Below are 17,029 nucleotides of genomic sequence, written 5' to 3'. Positions count from 1 at the left end.
TAAAGGTCCAAGTTTATAGTAGTCCACCACCCGAGACATTAAAAATAAATTCATGATGATGAGCGCAGGGTAGCTTATTCGAGGTTCACTTGCATGTAATTTTTTTGTTTTAATTCACTATTAATAAAAAAAAATTTAATTTATCTTTAACACCATAATAATTTTTTCACCTTTTATCACGAGAAATATAGAAAGTGAACAAATTTTAGCATACTAAATACGTTAACTATGTTTCATTTGATTAGATTTGTCGAATATGATCACTTTTAATAATTTGAAACATGTCGATTGAGTCTTAGCTCGATTGGCATAGACATTATTATCAATGTAGGAGGACGTGGGTTCAAGTACACTGATGTGCATTATCTTCCTATTTATGGGTTGGGGAGAGGCTATGGGTAGTTTTAGGCATTGTTTCGAAAAGAACAGATATGATCAGAATCTACAATATGATTGTTAAAAAAATCAAAACATTAATCGCATTTGCTAGTTGAAAAAGTTTTGTTTAAAGGAGAAGTCTGACTAAGAATTAAATTCTGCTAAACTAAGGGCTTGTTTAATGTTACTTTTCCAAATCAAAATCATCCTTTTATTCCATTATAAAGTGTTAAAGAACTAATCCTTAGATTCAAACTAAATTATAAATTTTCTCTTCATTTATAATAATAACAATAGGTTAGTATGAAGGATTTTTTATTATAATATATCACATTTAAGATTTGATTAAAATAGTTAGCCACCAACTCATTATTACTAACCCAAACTCATGCATTAGGTTGGACTCAATACGTTTTATCTCAGGATCCATTGTGAAATACAACTTTGGGCCCAACAATTATACCCTTTTTTCTTTAAATAGCATTTATGTTTTTTTTTGTTCTTTTTTCTCTCCATATAAAATTGTGATATAAGCGTTTGAATTTGGAGGAGTGAGGTGATTGCCAAGGGTTAGGGTTTCTTTTGTGGACCACCTTTGACTTGAATCTGAATTCAAAGATGGCTGCAAACTGTTTGTGATCACTAAGGGATTTTTAGTTTGTTTTGTAGCTAACAAAATCCCTTGATCTCTCTTATATTTCTATTCAATTCAAATGGCTAAAATATTAAAAAGAGCCTCCAAACTTTACCTTTTTTTATTTTTATTACTCATATAATCTTGATTTTTAAATTGTTGCTATAACAATAATACCAATTAAATTAAAACTCTATTATATATTTTTATTAAGGATTCATTCAAGTGTATATAGGAGCGTAAGCACTTGTGTAAATAAAGGAATAATAAACTACTTGTTTAATATTTTAACTAAGGCCTCTTGTAAAAAAAAAAGTCTCTTGAAAATTTAATAATTAATTGAGCCCTTAATCAAAAATATCACTCAACTAAACCTTGATCGAATTTAAACAATCAATTAAGCTCTTAACCGAATTTAAGCAATTAATAAATCCCTTAAGTCTAAGCTTTTTATGAAAGTCTTTTGATACTGTTAATTCCGTCATATTATAAAAATATAGAATTTCGATGATTAAAAATGGTAAAAAGTATAAATTTATAATAATAATATAAAATTGAAAAAATTTATTTAAAAATAGAAAAAATGGAAACTTTTTTTTATTGAGGTTGAATTGATTATTTTGAAGGGATTTTTTTAGCAAAAGAGAATATAGATGAAAAAGGGTAAAATGAGGTGGTGACCAAACATCAAACATGGCTGGTGACGTCCTCAAACTCATACGCACCACGCCACAGGTATTGCTTGCCAATTCAACTTTGAGCAACAACCTTTAATATCAACTTATATTTTTCACCCAACAAAAGTCAACTTATAAATATATATTTTAAGTGTATGAATAAATTTGACATTTATAAGGAGAAGCAATTTGAATTAAAATTTTATTTTTTAAATAAAAATAATATATTTTAGTATATTTAAATTTACGTATTTTTATATTAATAGTATTAATGTCAATTAAATATTTGATAATTTATCTGTGGTTTTAATTGCGTGCAATAAATTTAATAATTTAAAGCAGAATATGATAAGTTTGGTTTATAGGGCAGACATGCTAACAGGAAAAGATACCACCTAAACCACATGCTTTGCTTCTCCCTGCCACTACCCAGAAAATTATATGTGTATTTTTATTTAAAAAAAAAGTTAGTGAATAGTAAGCATTAATTAAGCAAAGCAAAGGGATAAGAACTCCACTTCATTTTGTTGACATTTCAAATTCACAAGACTCTCAATGCCCTATAAAGAGGGAAATATTGCTTACAAGTTACATCATTATTTTAAATTTGGTTTGTTCATCATTACGGATATTGTGGGACATCCAAAACTATCACGCTTTTCTATTATTTATTCTAGATTTGTGGTCTGATTGGATCTGGATTTACCCAATATCTCTTTATTTTTCGATTTATCCTATCCCCTCATGACATGGATCCTTTACTTTTTTTCCTTTTTAAATCATATTTATCTCTAATAATATATAAAAACCATTGATGTGGAGACGTTCTTGGACTAATGCAAATAGTTTTATTGTTTGGTCATAATAATTTCAGTTTTCTCATCATTTGATAAAAACGTAAATTTAAGAAAAAAATGAAATAAATAATTTTTTTTTAAAGTTAAATGGTGAAATAAATTATTTTACCTATTATTTATTATATTATTAAATTGAGAATAAGATAACATTTAAATTTCACATGATGTCTTGATGATCAAGAATATTCACTGTTTTGATGCAATTTGGATTGTACTAGTCGCGTCTTTACCATGTTATTGTAATTAAAAATAATAATATTTTAAAATTATTATTAAATTAAACTTTACCTAACAAAAAAATAAAATAAACTTTCACCTTAGTTTAAATTATTAAATATTAAATAAAACTTTTTATTATATATCATAGAATCTAAAATTTATCACTATTCATGCCAACATTCAACCATTTTCACAATACTAAAAATATTCAAGCTTCATTATTTAGACTTAAATATCGTTTTGTTTTTATTAATATAATATTTTAATTATATTCAATATTATTATTTGATATTAATATCATGAATTAAAAATACTTAAAATCAAACTCTAATCTATTGTATTAAAAAGGGTTGGATATTGTAATATTAAAATAATAAATAGCAACTTTTTGTTAATATCCTAATTAATAAATATGAGATTGGTCACAAAATCTCTAGTTTTAGGCAACCAAGATTTGGCTTCAGTTTCCATAAAATATAATTAATAATTATAAATCATATGGTAAGAGTTTAATATTTTACTCACATTGTTTGTATCAATTAATAAGTCAAGAATGTAATTTCAATATTCAGTACGAAATCAATAAATAATAGAAGCAGCCATGACTTGACGAAAGCTCCGGAAAATACTTTTTTTTTTTTAAATATTAAGAAATTGTATAGAAATCAGGTCAAAATTATTTCATGTATCAAAAAAAAATAGACACAACATAAATCTTATACTACTTGATTGAGTCAATCATCCTTTCTAAAATTTGGATTTTTTTCTTTTGGAAGTTTTGCTTAGGTTAAATTATCTTATTAGTAAAACTTTTTAATTTTATAAATAAATAATAAAATATATATTATTTTATATGAAAATATAAAATTTCAACTAGATTATATTTGAGGTTATTACGTAAAATTGAGTCATTGACAATGTTTCATATTTTTAAATAAAATAAAACAATTAACTGAGATTTTTATATAAATTCACAAATGTGTTAATTTATTTAAAACCCAAAGGTGAATTTGATGTTTTTAATGAAAGATAAAAACAAGAAACAAGTTGCGATAAGCCCAACAACCTCAGTCCTCACAATAATGAAGGTGATTGTTTCTTTCACGTGCTTCGTGAATTATATATCTGACACATTTTGCATTGAAGAAACAGCAACCTTGCCTAAAAATAAATTAAAATATGTTGCACGAGTTGTTATTTTAATCTCTATATAAATTAAATATATTTGATCTAATTTTAATTTCAAAGAATAAAATTATAAGGATTAAATTCTAATATTATGCATGTCTTGAGAAATTGGGAGTTGTTCCTTAAAACTCTTAATATTTGAAGGACCAAATTAGTTGCAATGCTAGCTTTAATGGACTTTTATCTCTACGAGTGAAGCTAATGGGATATGGTGGATGTTATAATGTGTGGAGATATTTATTTATTTATTTTTATATAAATTTTGTTCGTTTAAATGTTTGGATAAATAACATTTATTTTCCATTGAAATATATTTACTCTTTTAATTTGAAAAATAAATAATATCGTATTTAGTTCCTGAATTTTATTAAATAATTTAATGTAATATTTATATTTTGAAAAATATTTAATTTACAATGTTTATTAATATGATACTTTGACTAAAGGTGTTAATTTTGACTTGTCAAAACACATTAACCATTTAAATAACAATACATGTCACTTTCATTAATTTGAAAATGTAAGATTAATTAAAAAGAAATAAAACGTTTTTTAACCATTAATCTTCAGCTTTTCTAATCAAACAAAAATGAAATTAAAAGAATAGAAAAAAAACAACCCATCTAATTTCAAATGCTTCCTTCTTAATCTTCACCTTTTGTTTCTCTAGTTTTCTTTAAGGTTTTGACTTTGATAATGAGGTAGAGAGAAGACAAAGTGGGGGACAAATTAAAGAGTGGAAGACAAAATCCAGTTTTCTAAAACAAAAAATTGAGATTAGATTTCTTAAAACAATTGTTCCTATTGTTATTTTTAATAAAAATTTTATAATTATTTTTTTATAAATTTTATGATTTTTAAAGTAGTTTAATTAATTTTTAAATTTATTACTAAGACCTTTTAAACTATTTAACTTTATTAGTTTAAAAATTTCCAATTTATTTATAATAAAAGAGTAAAGGTCAAATTGAATAAAAGCGTAAAAGTTTAGGGCTAAACTTTTATTATACTTTATACATAAAACACTAAAACAAATATTTATCTATGCAATTTTAACAAATTGGTTGTTTAACTTAAAAGGACCAAGTTATTCATTTCTTCAATAAAAAAAATATTAAAATGTAATCCAAAATATAGTATATGAGGTTTCGTAATACTTTAATCATATTTTATTTTTGCCAATGTGCATAATATGTAACAAGTCATCAAATGAGTTGAATTGAATATTCTAATATCTGATTTAAATGGTTTGTAGAATTAATAAACATTTTTTATAAATTTATTTATAATCAATCATATACATATACTCTGTATGAAAATTAAAATTTATTATTTTAAATTAACCGAAAAATTATTTAAATTTAATCTTGAGCTCAAACATAATCAAATTTAAATATTTATGTAAATATGAATATTTGTGTAGAGTGAATCAATACCCTATATAGCAAGTTAGCTTCTCTCTGTAGGTAGTAGGTCTATCGTATTGAAATGAAAATTTAATTATTTAAAGAATTAATATATTATATAAGTATCTATAATAATATTTTAAAACACAATCATTGATTTACTTTATTGATTAATACCAACATTTAAAAACATTATTATAAAAGGTAACATTTATCATAATCTATACTGCTATATATAAAAGGAAGACATTACTTCAACTATTCGAAATGCCTCCTAAAGGGCTTGAGCATAACTCTAACAAGTTTATTGTAATGTTTTTTTATTAGAAATAAATCATTAAAGTCTTCCTTCACATGACACCTGTCCACTTTTTCTTCCCTTTTTGACATAATAATAAAATGGTGAAATTCCACTTCTAATCTCTCTATTTTTATTTATATAACAATGACTAGATTTCAATTTTGATCCCTATTACTTCACTTAAATTTAAGATTTAATATTTATACTTTAATTTCAATATAATTTGGTACCTCAACGTTTATAATGTCATTAGTTATCCTAAATACTTTATTCAAATTAAAATGTTTATGTAAACTTTTAAGAATTGTTAACATTGTTAAAATGTTTATGTGAACTTTAAGAATTGTTAACATTGTTAAATTTCTCTATTAAATTCACGTCCATTACAAGAATACTAAGTGAGTATTTCTTTTCAATTTCAAAGTACCACCAACAAATTTAATCGAAGCATTTTAACGGTGTTAGAAAATAGTCATAAATTTTAAATTTGAGAAATAATGGGACTAAATTCTTAAAAATAAAGGTATGAAAGCTAAATTCTAATCTATAAATAGTATAATATCTTAGAGCATATTGCAACATTTACTTTACTCAAAAATAAATAATTAACCAAACTCGAAGTGTGGGTGGCAACCATACTAGTTATAGTAATATTTTGAAAATCGTTATTATAAAATGGTTTAATGCATAGTTTAATTCTTAAAGACCGCTTTTTTCACTTTAATCTTTAAATATTTTTTAGCCCACTTTAAACCCTAATGTTTTTAATCATTCACCGGTTTAGTCATTTGGTCATTAAAAAACTAGCTAGGATATTTAGCAATAAACATTTTAAGTATTTTAAAATAAAAATTTACAAGAATATTAAAATTATAAAAAATTATCAAACATTATAAAAATTAATAAATTTTAATAGTTTTTATAATTTATTAATAATTTCTAATAATTTTATTATTTTTATAATATTTATTATTTTTACAATTTTAATGTTTTTATGATTTTTAATTTATATATATTGTTATTTTTCTAGTTACGATGTGATGTCATTATATAATACATGACAATTTATAATTTATTAGATATGTTAATCCATTTTTTAACTTCTAAAGAACTGAACCGATGAATGGTTAAAAATATTAGGGATTAAAGTGAAAAAAGCTTTAAAGATCAAAGTGAGAAAAACAACATATTGTAGGGAGTAAAGCGTGCAATCAGCCTTAAAAAAAGGGGGTTGGTCATTGAACTGTTCTGTTCCAGTTGAAATCGGACGGTAAGAAGTCCGTGTCCAAACTGCGTCGTTTATTTCCACTTGGATTGCATTTTACACGTGCTTTTACCGGCAATTATCGGTAAACTTTACCCACTTTATTATTACAAAAGGGCGAGAGTTATTGACTTAATGTTTATTGGGTTTTTCTTTTTTTTTTTCATTTTTCCCCCAACTCTTTTTCTTCTCAAACTCTATAAGTATCAGATACTCATGAAAAATGCAGGCTTCTCTTCTTCGTCCTCCCATCTCTCTCTATTTCTCCTTTCCTACCATTTTCCGGCGCAATCGCCGGCTATTTTCTGGATAATTCATTTTAGGGTCTTTTTTTTTTGCTTTCTAGAGGTTTGCTTTTTTTTAAAAAGCTCTTTTTTTTTGGGGGAATATGTTATTATTATTATTATTTTTTTTGCCTTTCATGTTGACTGAGTTTCAGATCTGGGTTTCTTCTTTCTTGGTGGATTGATTTGCAGTATTTCATTTTTCATGCTTTTTTGTTGTTTTCTTCTTGGTAGTCATCTTCATGTTTCTTTCTTTAATATTTTTAAAAATCCTGATGAATTTTTCATACTCATTTGCTTTTCTTATATTCCAATATAATGCAGTTAAAACAAACAAAAAAAGAAAGATTTTGTGTGCATCATCTCCAAATCCGTATATTATATATAAAATGGTGATGGTTGGGGGTTGGTTGTTGGAAAAGAATCCTTATATATATATATATATATATATATATCTTTCAACCATATTGGTAATGTAATGAACAAAAGTTTTGATTTTCTTTTCACTCTTTTGTTGAATGGGATTTTTGTTTCATCAACTCTGTAAATACATTTCAGATTTTGAGTTTCTATATTAAGCATGTATCTTTGATATTCTCAAGGGGTTTATGCTTTGTTTTTGTCCAAAAAAGTTGGGTTCTAATCCTTTGTTTGTTTCTTGAACGCTTGAACTGTAGATCTCTTCCTCTGAAGCTGGTTTTTGTTGATTGAAGAGAAAGAAATGGATGGGGCTAAAGAGACGGGACTTAGAAATGTGAGCTCAACTTGCTCAATCTCGGAGTCAGATGATTATGATCTGTCACGCCTCCTTGATAAGCCAAGGCTTAACATTGAGAGACAAAGATCATTTGATGAGAGATCACTGGGTGAGCTCTCTATTGGTCTCGCAAGAGGCGCTCATGACAACTATGAGACCACGCACTCGCCAGGTTGGAGGTCTGGTTTCAATACTCCGGCCTCATCGGCTAGAAACTCCTTTGAACCCCACCCCATGGTGGCTGATGCATGGGAAGCTCTCAGGAGGTCTTTGGTGTATTTCAAAGGCCAACCAGTTGGTACCATTGCCGCATATGACCATGCTTCCGAGGAAGTTTTGAACTATGATCAGGTGAATTTCTTTGTTAATCTTGAAATTATTATTGCGTTATATATGTAGGAGATTGTAAACTATGACCCTGACATTTATTATGCCTTATATTGAGGTGTTACTTTTTCAACCTAGAATTTTTGAACCTGAATACAATAAGGTACAGCAAACTATAATACCTTGATCCAAGTCAAACATGAACAAGTATTGAACTTTAATATGCATAGAGGATTCTGATTTCTAAAACGAAGTTTGGTGAGGAAGAATGGGAAGATTAATTGAACTTTTTTTTAGATAAAGTTCAAAGATATTTGTTCCATTACCATTTGGTCAGTTAAAATGTTGAAATTGTCTAAGACTGTTTTGTTCCGGTGTGATTATTTGATCAGGTTTTTGTTCGAGACTTTGTACCCAGTGCTCTAGCTTTTCTGATGAATGGAGAGCCTGAGATAGTTAAGAACTTTCTCGTGAAGACCCTTCATCTTCAAGGGTGGGAAAAACGAATAGATAGATTCAAGCTAGGGGAAGGTGCAATGCCAGCTAGCTTCAAAGTTCTTCATGATCCTGTGCGCAAATCAGACACAATTATTGCAGATTTTGGAGAGAGTGCCATTGGTAGAGTTGCTCCAGTTGACTCTGGATTCTGGTGGATCATTCTGCTCCGTGCATATACCAAATCTACTGGGGATTTATCTTTAGCTGAGACACCTGAATGTCAGAAAGGGATGAGGCTCATACTTACTCTTTGTCTATCAGAAGGATTTGATACATTCCCAACCCTACTTTGTGCTGATGGATGCTCTATGATTGATCGAAGAATGGTAAGCTATCTGTCTATTTTTAATCTTTCTTTCTTTTGTGCGTGTATGTGTGCTTTCCTGTTCATATGTGCATCTGAGAAAATAAAGGCAGCAAAAGATTTTGAAAATTGAAATTTTGATATAATACATGTTATTCATGGGAAAAAATAGTGTAGCAGATAGTTCTTTTATTGTTATAGCTGAGTGGTGGAGAGACAGTGGAGTAGCATAACCAATAGATATCTGGTTCCTTGGTTTTAATTTAATAGCATGCTGCTTCTGCCAACATGTTGGTGTGGTTTACTGCAATGATCCAACTGCAGTTAATTATTTGTTTGTTTAGGCCAATCTACTCTTGGTTTTGTACCATTATCATATTGATATATGTGCTGAAGAAAACGTCATTGCTTACCAATGATATATTTTCTCAAATGCTGTTTTGGCCTTGAGTGACAGTATGGTAATAATATTATCCTGTCTAAATAAAACAGTTACTTAAGAATGTTAGCAGATACAATCAGAGATCTTGCTGTTCTGAATATAAGTAAGTTCTGGTGTGCTAGTTCCAGGTTTGTGTCTGTTTTGATTAAATATGTATGAAAAGTTATATGGTTCTGTCTTGAGCTTTTACCATAGGTTCATTGCAAATATATGATCCACCTACTGATGGGACCATAACTAGCTAATAACAGAGAAAACATGGTCCGCATCAACTTTTCCTTCTCCATCTATAAAGGTGAACCGAATGTATCCCTATTCTGTTATTACTAAGAACCGGTAGGATCTAGTTAATTTGTCCATTTTTATTAATGAATCTGAAGTCGTTTTAAGTGGTAAAAGCAATGCAGATTTGATTCTTTAATAAGGCTGAATTATCTGTTTCAGAAATGAAAGCCATTTCACCAAATGGTTCTTTTGGAAGAGCAGATTCATTCATATGTTAATTGTAAGTGAATTATTAGTGAAGGTCCACCTTAGTTCTCGTTGATGGAGGAAATATTTGTTGATATATGTCCATGTATTCTGCAATTTGTGAGAACACACTTGTTCTTTTTGTATATGAGGTATTGTTTGTTTGACCAAATTGTTTTAACAGTTTTGCCATGAAAGGCAGCTCACTAGTATGAGTGTTCCACTTAATTCATATATATCTATATGTGTTTTTATCGCCACTATCTCTTCCATCTCTAGGACTGAGGAACCTTAAGTGCATGTTTTAGTAATGGTGTGAACTTTCTTCGGCATTGACAGGGTATTTATGGTTATCCTATTGAAATTCAAGCACTTTTCTTTATGGCATTGAGGTGTGCTTTATCAATGTTGAAACATGATGCTGAAGGCAAAGAATGTATTGAAAGAATTGTGAAGCGTTTGCATGCTTTGAGTTATCACATGCGGAGTTACTTCTGGCTTGACTTCCAACAACTAAATGATATTTATAGATATAAAACTGAGGAGTATTCTCACACTGCAGTAAACAAGTTCAATGTTATTCCTGATTCCATCCCGGACTGGGTGTTTGATTTTATGCCAACACGAGGTGGCTACTTTATTGGCAATGTTAGTCCTGCAAGGATGGATTTCCGATGGTTTTGTTTAGGTAATTGTATAGCAATTCTATCTTCTCTTGCAACTCCGGAGCAATCAATGGCTATAATGGACCTTATTGAGGCCCGTTGGGATGAGCTTGTTGGAGAAATGCCTCTAAAAATAGCTTATCCTGCGATAGAAAGTCATGAATGGCGAATTGTAACTGGTTGTGACCCTAAGAACACGAGATGGAGTTATCACAATGGAGGATCTTGGCCAGGTAAGGTTAATGCTTTCTAGTCTATCTTTACTTCAGTGCTTTTTATCTTACAAGAAACAAAATTAATTCTTGTTCTCTCTATCAGAACATATTCTATTATGGTTTGTTCACGTTACACAAAAACCGCCACATAGCTGCCTTATTTGCTTGGGTACTTGAAATGAAAAAATGCTCACCAGGAGGTCGGGCATTTATGCTGTCATTTTGTCAGTATAATCTAATCTCGATGACTTAGCTGCTTTCGAAGAACCTGGTTGTTTTGTGAAACCACATTCATAGATATTTGTGGACATAATGGATGCTTAAATGTTAATGCTTCAGAAGCAACCCCTTTTAATCTATAATCTATAAAAGAGTGGTTGTCGAGAAAATTTTGAACTGATGAACTTGAATATTATTGTTCATTGTAACTGCAATTTCCCACTATTTTCGTGTGCAGTGCTTTTGTGGTTGCTGACAGCTGCTTGCATCAAAACGGGAAGGCCACAAATTGCAAGACGCGCAATAGACCTTGCTGAGACACGCTTGTTGAAAGATGGGTGGCCAGAATATTATGACGGCAAACTCGGGAGATATGTCGGTAAACAGGCTAGGAAGTATCAGACATGGTCAATAGCAGGATATTTAGTGGCAAAAATGATGATGGAGGATCCGTCGCACTTGGGGATGATTTCTTTGGAGGAGGACAAACAGATGAAGCCATTGATAAAGAGATCATCTTCTTGGACTTGCTAAAAAAAGGAAAAAAAAAAAAGAAGAAAAAAACAGAATTGGGAAATGGAAAGAGACCAACTTCCGAATTTTCATTGTACCGGTACCAGTCTTGCTTCTTTTACGTTATGTTTCCAAGTCAAGAAAATAGTGACAAAAAAAAAGAAGTTAATTTTGCAGCCATAGCTGATGGCTCATGCATTGTTTATTTCCATTACAAGTATACATTAAAAGGAACGGTAGCAGATGCCATATCTATACCCTATTTGACTTATCTGAAAATAATTATTATTTCTTGTTTCCCAGCATGCATGCAATTTCACTATTTCTTAATGCCTTTATTCATTGGAACTGCCACGAACAAAATCAAGATTGTTCAAGCAAACTAGGCTTACAACAAGTCCCATGGAAGTGGAATCTATCCATTCTAGGAAGCATGGTAAATTACCCCCACTGCTCCGTTTCAGTGTCTTTAAGCTTCTCATTGGATCTCACGCATAGAGGTAAGAGCGGACCTGTTGACATGTATGATGAGTGTTTGGACCCTGGACGAGGTCATAAATTAGAATATCCATCAAAGGGGAAACTAGCAGAATACGAGGTGGTAGATAAAGACAAGGGTAGAGAAAAGTGACTTTCATAGGCTTACCTAACAGAAATGGGTAAGTTTCACCAGCTACCACGTCCATTGGAGGATCAGATTACACGACTGGGGGTTGGGACCATGCAATTGGAATCCAAGCCTGTAGTAGTTTCGACCCATTCATTTCCTAGGACGACATTTTGATTTTGCTTCTGTACCACTTTACGTTTCGCCCTACAGGTGGTCCTGCTTTCAATTTTCCTGTCCTTTTTTAGGTGGCACAAGCATGCAAATTCTAACAATACTTCTGTGCACAACATTCTAACTCTAGATATGATTTAGGTTAAATTATATTATTAATCACTAAATTATGAGTAAGTTTTTGTTTTGATCATTTAATTAAAAAAATAATAATTTAGTCACTAAACTATACAAAAGTTTCATTTAAGTCACTGGGCTGAATCGATGCTTATATGACTTTTTCTGTTTGCACTACCTGCACCAATTGAAAGCTCTCTATCCCTTCTTCTTCTACAATTTTTTTTTCATGAAACAGTTTAAAATATCACTAATTTGCAAACCAATATTCAAGCAGTCTTTTCTTCGATCTCTGGCACTGACCATCAGATTGATTTGGATCTAAGATATGTTATCGTACTCGCCGATGGTTACTGATTCATTATACTGATCATCTAATTGTTGCTTGGAGCTCCCTAGTAGAACTTTTTAAAGAAAAAACTCAACAACTTGTGACTTAAATAAAAACTTAGTATAATGACTTATTTAGCCCTTCAACTTTACAAAAAAAAAAAACATTTTAGCCCTCCATTTTTAACACTTAAACATGTGTATTTTTATCAAATCACCCCAAAATGGATGAAAAAGTTTACGTTTTTTAACTTTGTTAATATAACATACATATGGATTGCCACATGGATGACAATTAACATTTAATTAATTTTTAAAATTTAAAATTCAAAAATAAAATAAAAATAAAAATAAAAATCATTAAAATTATTTAAAAGTATAAAATTATAAAAATTAATTTTTAAAATATTTTTAAACTTTAATAAATTAAAAAATGTTAACATGTCATCCACGTGGCAATTCATGTGTATGCCACATCAGCAAAGTTAAAAAACATAAACTTTTCCATCCATTTTGAGGTGATTTGACAAAAAATACAAGTTCAAAGGCTAAAAAAGGTGAACAATTAAATGGAAGGCTAAAATGACTTTTTCTCAAAGTTAGAAGGTAAAAAATTATTATGATTAAATTTTTTGAATAGTTTAATGACTTAAGTAAAAGCTTTTGAATAATTAAATGACTAAAACGAAAACTATCCCATAATTTAGTGACTAATGTTGTAATTTACCTATAATTTATAAAAATAACAAAAAAATTATAATGATACAATTTTATTATTATATTAGATTGACTATATGTATTATATTAAATTTATTTGCATTTAAAAAATATATTGTACAAATAATATGAAATAATGTTTTCTAAACAGTGTATAAAATATTGTATAATATATACTATATAAATAGTATATATTACCTTGCTCCGTAACTCAATATTAAATAAATCGTCGCTTTATTTTATATATATATATATATATATATATATATATATATATATATATCTTATTGAAATTGGATTCTTAATTATGATTTGATATTTATTCTTAATTATGAAGTTAATTACTGATTTATCTAACATTAAATAAATATGATTTAAAATTTGAACACTACATTTATTTTATATATATTAAGAGGCTCTTTTAATATGAAATTTCATGCTGAAATGTGATTTCAAAAGGTATAAAGTATATTCTAAAAATATTTTAGGATTACTTTCTTTTAAATAATTTGATTTGCATAATTTTTAAACCATAAATTAATTAATATTTGCAAACTGTTTTTAATAACTGCACCATCATCCATTATACATAGTTATTATAATAATATAATATTGAACATTTTTAAAAATAATATGATTAGTGGATTAACATTAAATAAAAATAACAAACAATTCATATAAATAAATAAATAAATTCAAAATGATATGATCTCGTAATTAACTTATGGCTCCTCAAAATTGTTGTATTGTCTTGTGGAATAAAAATAGAACATAATATTATAAGATAAAATGATATTGGAAATTGAATAAAACAATTTTAAAACAATTTTTTTAAGTAGCTGTTAAAAGAATCTTAGAACATACCTTCTTTATGTTGAAAAATATAGAACGACTGACGAAGTATCCCACTTCCTGAAACACTGGGATAGATTGGCTTGTTTTTATATTTATGTGATTGAAAATTTATTGAATCATATATTTGGGTTGAGCTGAAATTATAGATTGTATTTAGTTCGTTAGTGGAGATCATATTATTTAAGGAAATATATTTGGAGAATTAAATCGGACTAGATTAAGTCTATCTTATCCCTTAGATCAAAGAAGGTGGAATGGATTGAAACGTTGAAGTATTAGCTGTCAATAGTACTTGTTTACCTTATTTGTTATTATACATTGAATTCAGCTAATTTAGCTGTTGTTTAATAGATATTGTGATAAATCTTCATTATGTTAGCAAGTCTCAACATATCTAGATAATTGAGGGGCTTTGTAGGTTCATGTACTGATTATTGAGAGCACTTAATTTGTTCAAGTGAGAAATATTATTTGTGTGAGTACACTTTATTTTATGTTTTGATGGTACGTACAAAGATTCTATTTATAAGTGTAGAGAAATGAAGTAAAGGAAGTTAGATTAATTTCCAAGCTATTTTCTAACCTATAACTGAATTCACAACAAATTTTCTAATTATTTTGTCTTAAATGCCATATATATATCTTTTGAATTTATAATTTTATATTTATTTAACCATTCATTAATTACTATTATATGTCTTTAGTCAATTGAAATTTAAAGAAATTCTAAATTAACTAAAAAACATAAAACACTAATGTAACAATATATATTAGGCTTTATTTATACAAAAAGAATTAATTAAACATCCCAAAATTATTTCATTGAGTAATATTTTACTTATGTCCTTATTAATAAGAATGTTAAATACATGTTGCCGTTAGTACTATTACAACTCATAATAGGGACCACCTAATTTGTCTTGGCTCTATTGCTTTTGGTGTTGACATTCCCTACTCTTGGTACTAACATTCTGCGAGCTCCAGGCCTGTTGGACATGTGTCTACAAAGCACATGGTCCTTCCTGCTCCTGGGGCTGATACCTTGGGTGGGCTCCATATTTACTGGACACGTGTCATGTGTTGGGAAATGTGCCCATATTATAGTAAACGTGTAATTGTTTTCTATTTATTTGAACGATGAATAAATAAATAAAGTTAATTTCACATTTCATTATTATGTCTTTTGTATTTTCTGTCTTTTTATATTTTGCATGCATAGCGAAATTGTGACAAGTAAATATTAGCTTATTGATTGTCTAAATCTCAAACTGAAGATAAATGGCATTATAAAGAACGTTTACATTGAGAGAATGATAACTTACTTCAGTAGATAATCTAAATGAGTCCGTAATCCCATAAAAGAATCAAAGTGAGCATTTGATTCAAATACTGAGAAGGATTATTATGTCATATACAATTCCAATTGGGGAGATGGCTAGTCTTGGCTATTGGAGCAGCTGACTCCCGAGTAGAAATATAGATGTATTTATTGGTAGAATGATACCTTGGACTGGACCTAAGATGAATTAATTTTGAATCCATTTGTGAATTAATCCACTTGTAACGTTCATGGTGTGATTTACCTAAAACTTAGTTAGTCAGTAACCATGCGTATGCAACTCATGTGCTTTGATATAATTGGAGGCTTATGCTCTAAAGATGATCGAGCTCATAGCCGGTATGTTGGGTACATGACTTGTGTATGTCATGGCTTTACTAGCAATAGTGGAATTTTGAATCCGTTTGTGAATTAATTCACTTGTAACGTTCATGGTGTGATTTACCTAAATCTTGAGTTAGTTATTAACCATGCGTATGCAACTCATGTGCTTTGCTATAAGTGGAGGCTTATGCTCTAAAGATGATCAAGCTCATAGCCGGTATGTTGGGTACATGACTTGTATATGTCATGGCTTTACTAGCAATAGGAATTCATAGCTCAATTAAAGAGTTAATGATATCCTCTTATTGGTATTGTGCGGATTAATAATTATGAAACGTGGCCACGGGTTACTTGTTCTCGAACGAGTAATTTATCGCAATCATTTGTTGACAATGATCATAATAATTATTAAAAAGACATAATGATGACAATGAGATAAAATAGGATTGTATTGAGTGAACGGATTTAACTCAAAGGAATCAAGGATATAATATAAGGGTAACACACACATGACGATGTCATTAGACAAAGCAGTTGGATGAGTTGCTTTCGTAAAGAGTATACAATAAGGAGATTTCAATCATGGTACTTCTTGTGAACTGACTCCATGATTAAGTAATTGCGAATTATCAGAATAGTGCTTCTAGACATAATTGCAATCACTAGAGCCTAATTGTATATGTCTGATTGGCCCCTCTGCTAGCTCAACAAAAGCTTGATTAGACTGCATTTGAATCAGAAGAAAATTTTACGACTTTGGGAATAATTTAATTGAGTCGATTTATTTGATGTTGAATTAAATTAGGTGGACATAAAAATTGTTCAACTAGAAATTTGATTAACGAATTTTCTTAAAAAATTAATTTGGAAAATCTAAGTGATTTTTGAAAAAAATAATTTTGATAAAGTAAAATTAAATTAATCAAATCAATTAAAATTAATATGAT

At 28.9% G+C, this 17,029-nt stretch overlaps 1 protein-coding gene and 1 long non-coding RNA gene across 4 annotated transcripts; one reads left to right on the top strand and one right to left on the bottom strand.

The window, feature by feature from the left end:
• The first annotated feature begins 7,059 nt into the window (after positions 1–7,059).
• LOC108463949 (probable alkaline/neutral invertase D) lies at positions 7,060–11,901 on the top strand. Of its 3 annotated transcripts, none has more exons than XM_017763967.2 (5): positions 7,060–7,272; positions 7,886–8,316; positions 8,685–9,116; positions 10,347–10,905; positions 11,345–11,901. In XM_017763967.2, exons 2-5 carry the CDS (start codon positions 7,930–7,932, stop codon positions 11,638–11,640), a joined length of 1,674 nt encoding a protein of 557 aa, XP_017619456.1. In that variant the 5' UTR covers positions 7,060–7,272; positions 7,886–7,929; the 3' UTR covers positions 11,641–11,901. The 3 variants fall into 3 exon arrangements, with proteins under 3 accessions (XP_017619456.1, XP_052880172.1, XP_052880171.1); XM_053024212.1 differs by lacking the exon at positions 7,060–7,272 and adding an exon at positions 7,330–7,438; XM_053024211.1 differs by lacking the exon at positions 7,060–7,272 and adding an exon at positions 7,677–7,751.
• On the bottom strand, positions 11,424–12,515 carry LOC128286712 (uncharacterized). Its single transcript, XR_008277347.1, has 2 exons — positions 12,266–12,515; positions 11,424–12,161 (listed from the first exon to the last, which is right to left on the bottom strand). It is a non-coding gene; the product is annotated as an uncharacterized LOC128286712 (long non-coding RNA).
• Between the last annotated feature and the right edge of the window lie 4,514 nt (positions 12,516–17,029).

The sequence above is a fragment of the Gossypium arboreum genome, chromosome 13 (genome assembly GCF_025698485.1).
Source record: "Gossypium arboreum isolate Shixiya-1 chromosome 13, ASM2569848v2, whole genome shotgun sequence".
NCBI classification, from domain to species: domain Eukaryota; kingdom Viridiplantae; phylum Streptophyta; class Magnoliopsida; order Malvales; family Malvaceae; genus Gossypium; species Gossypium arboreum.
This window is presented reverse-complemented; position numbering and strand designations above follow the sequence as displayed.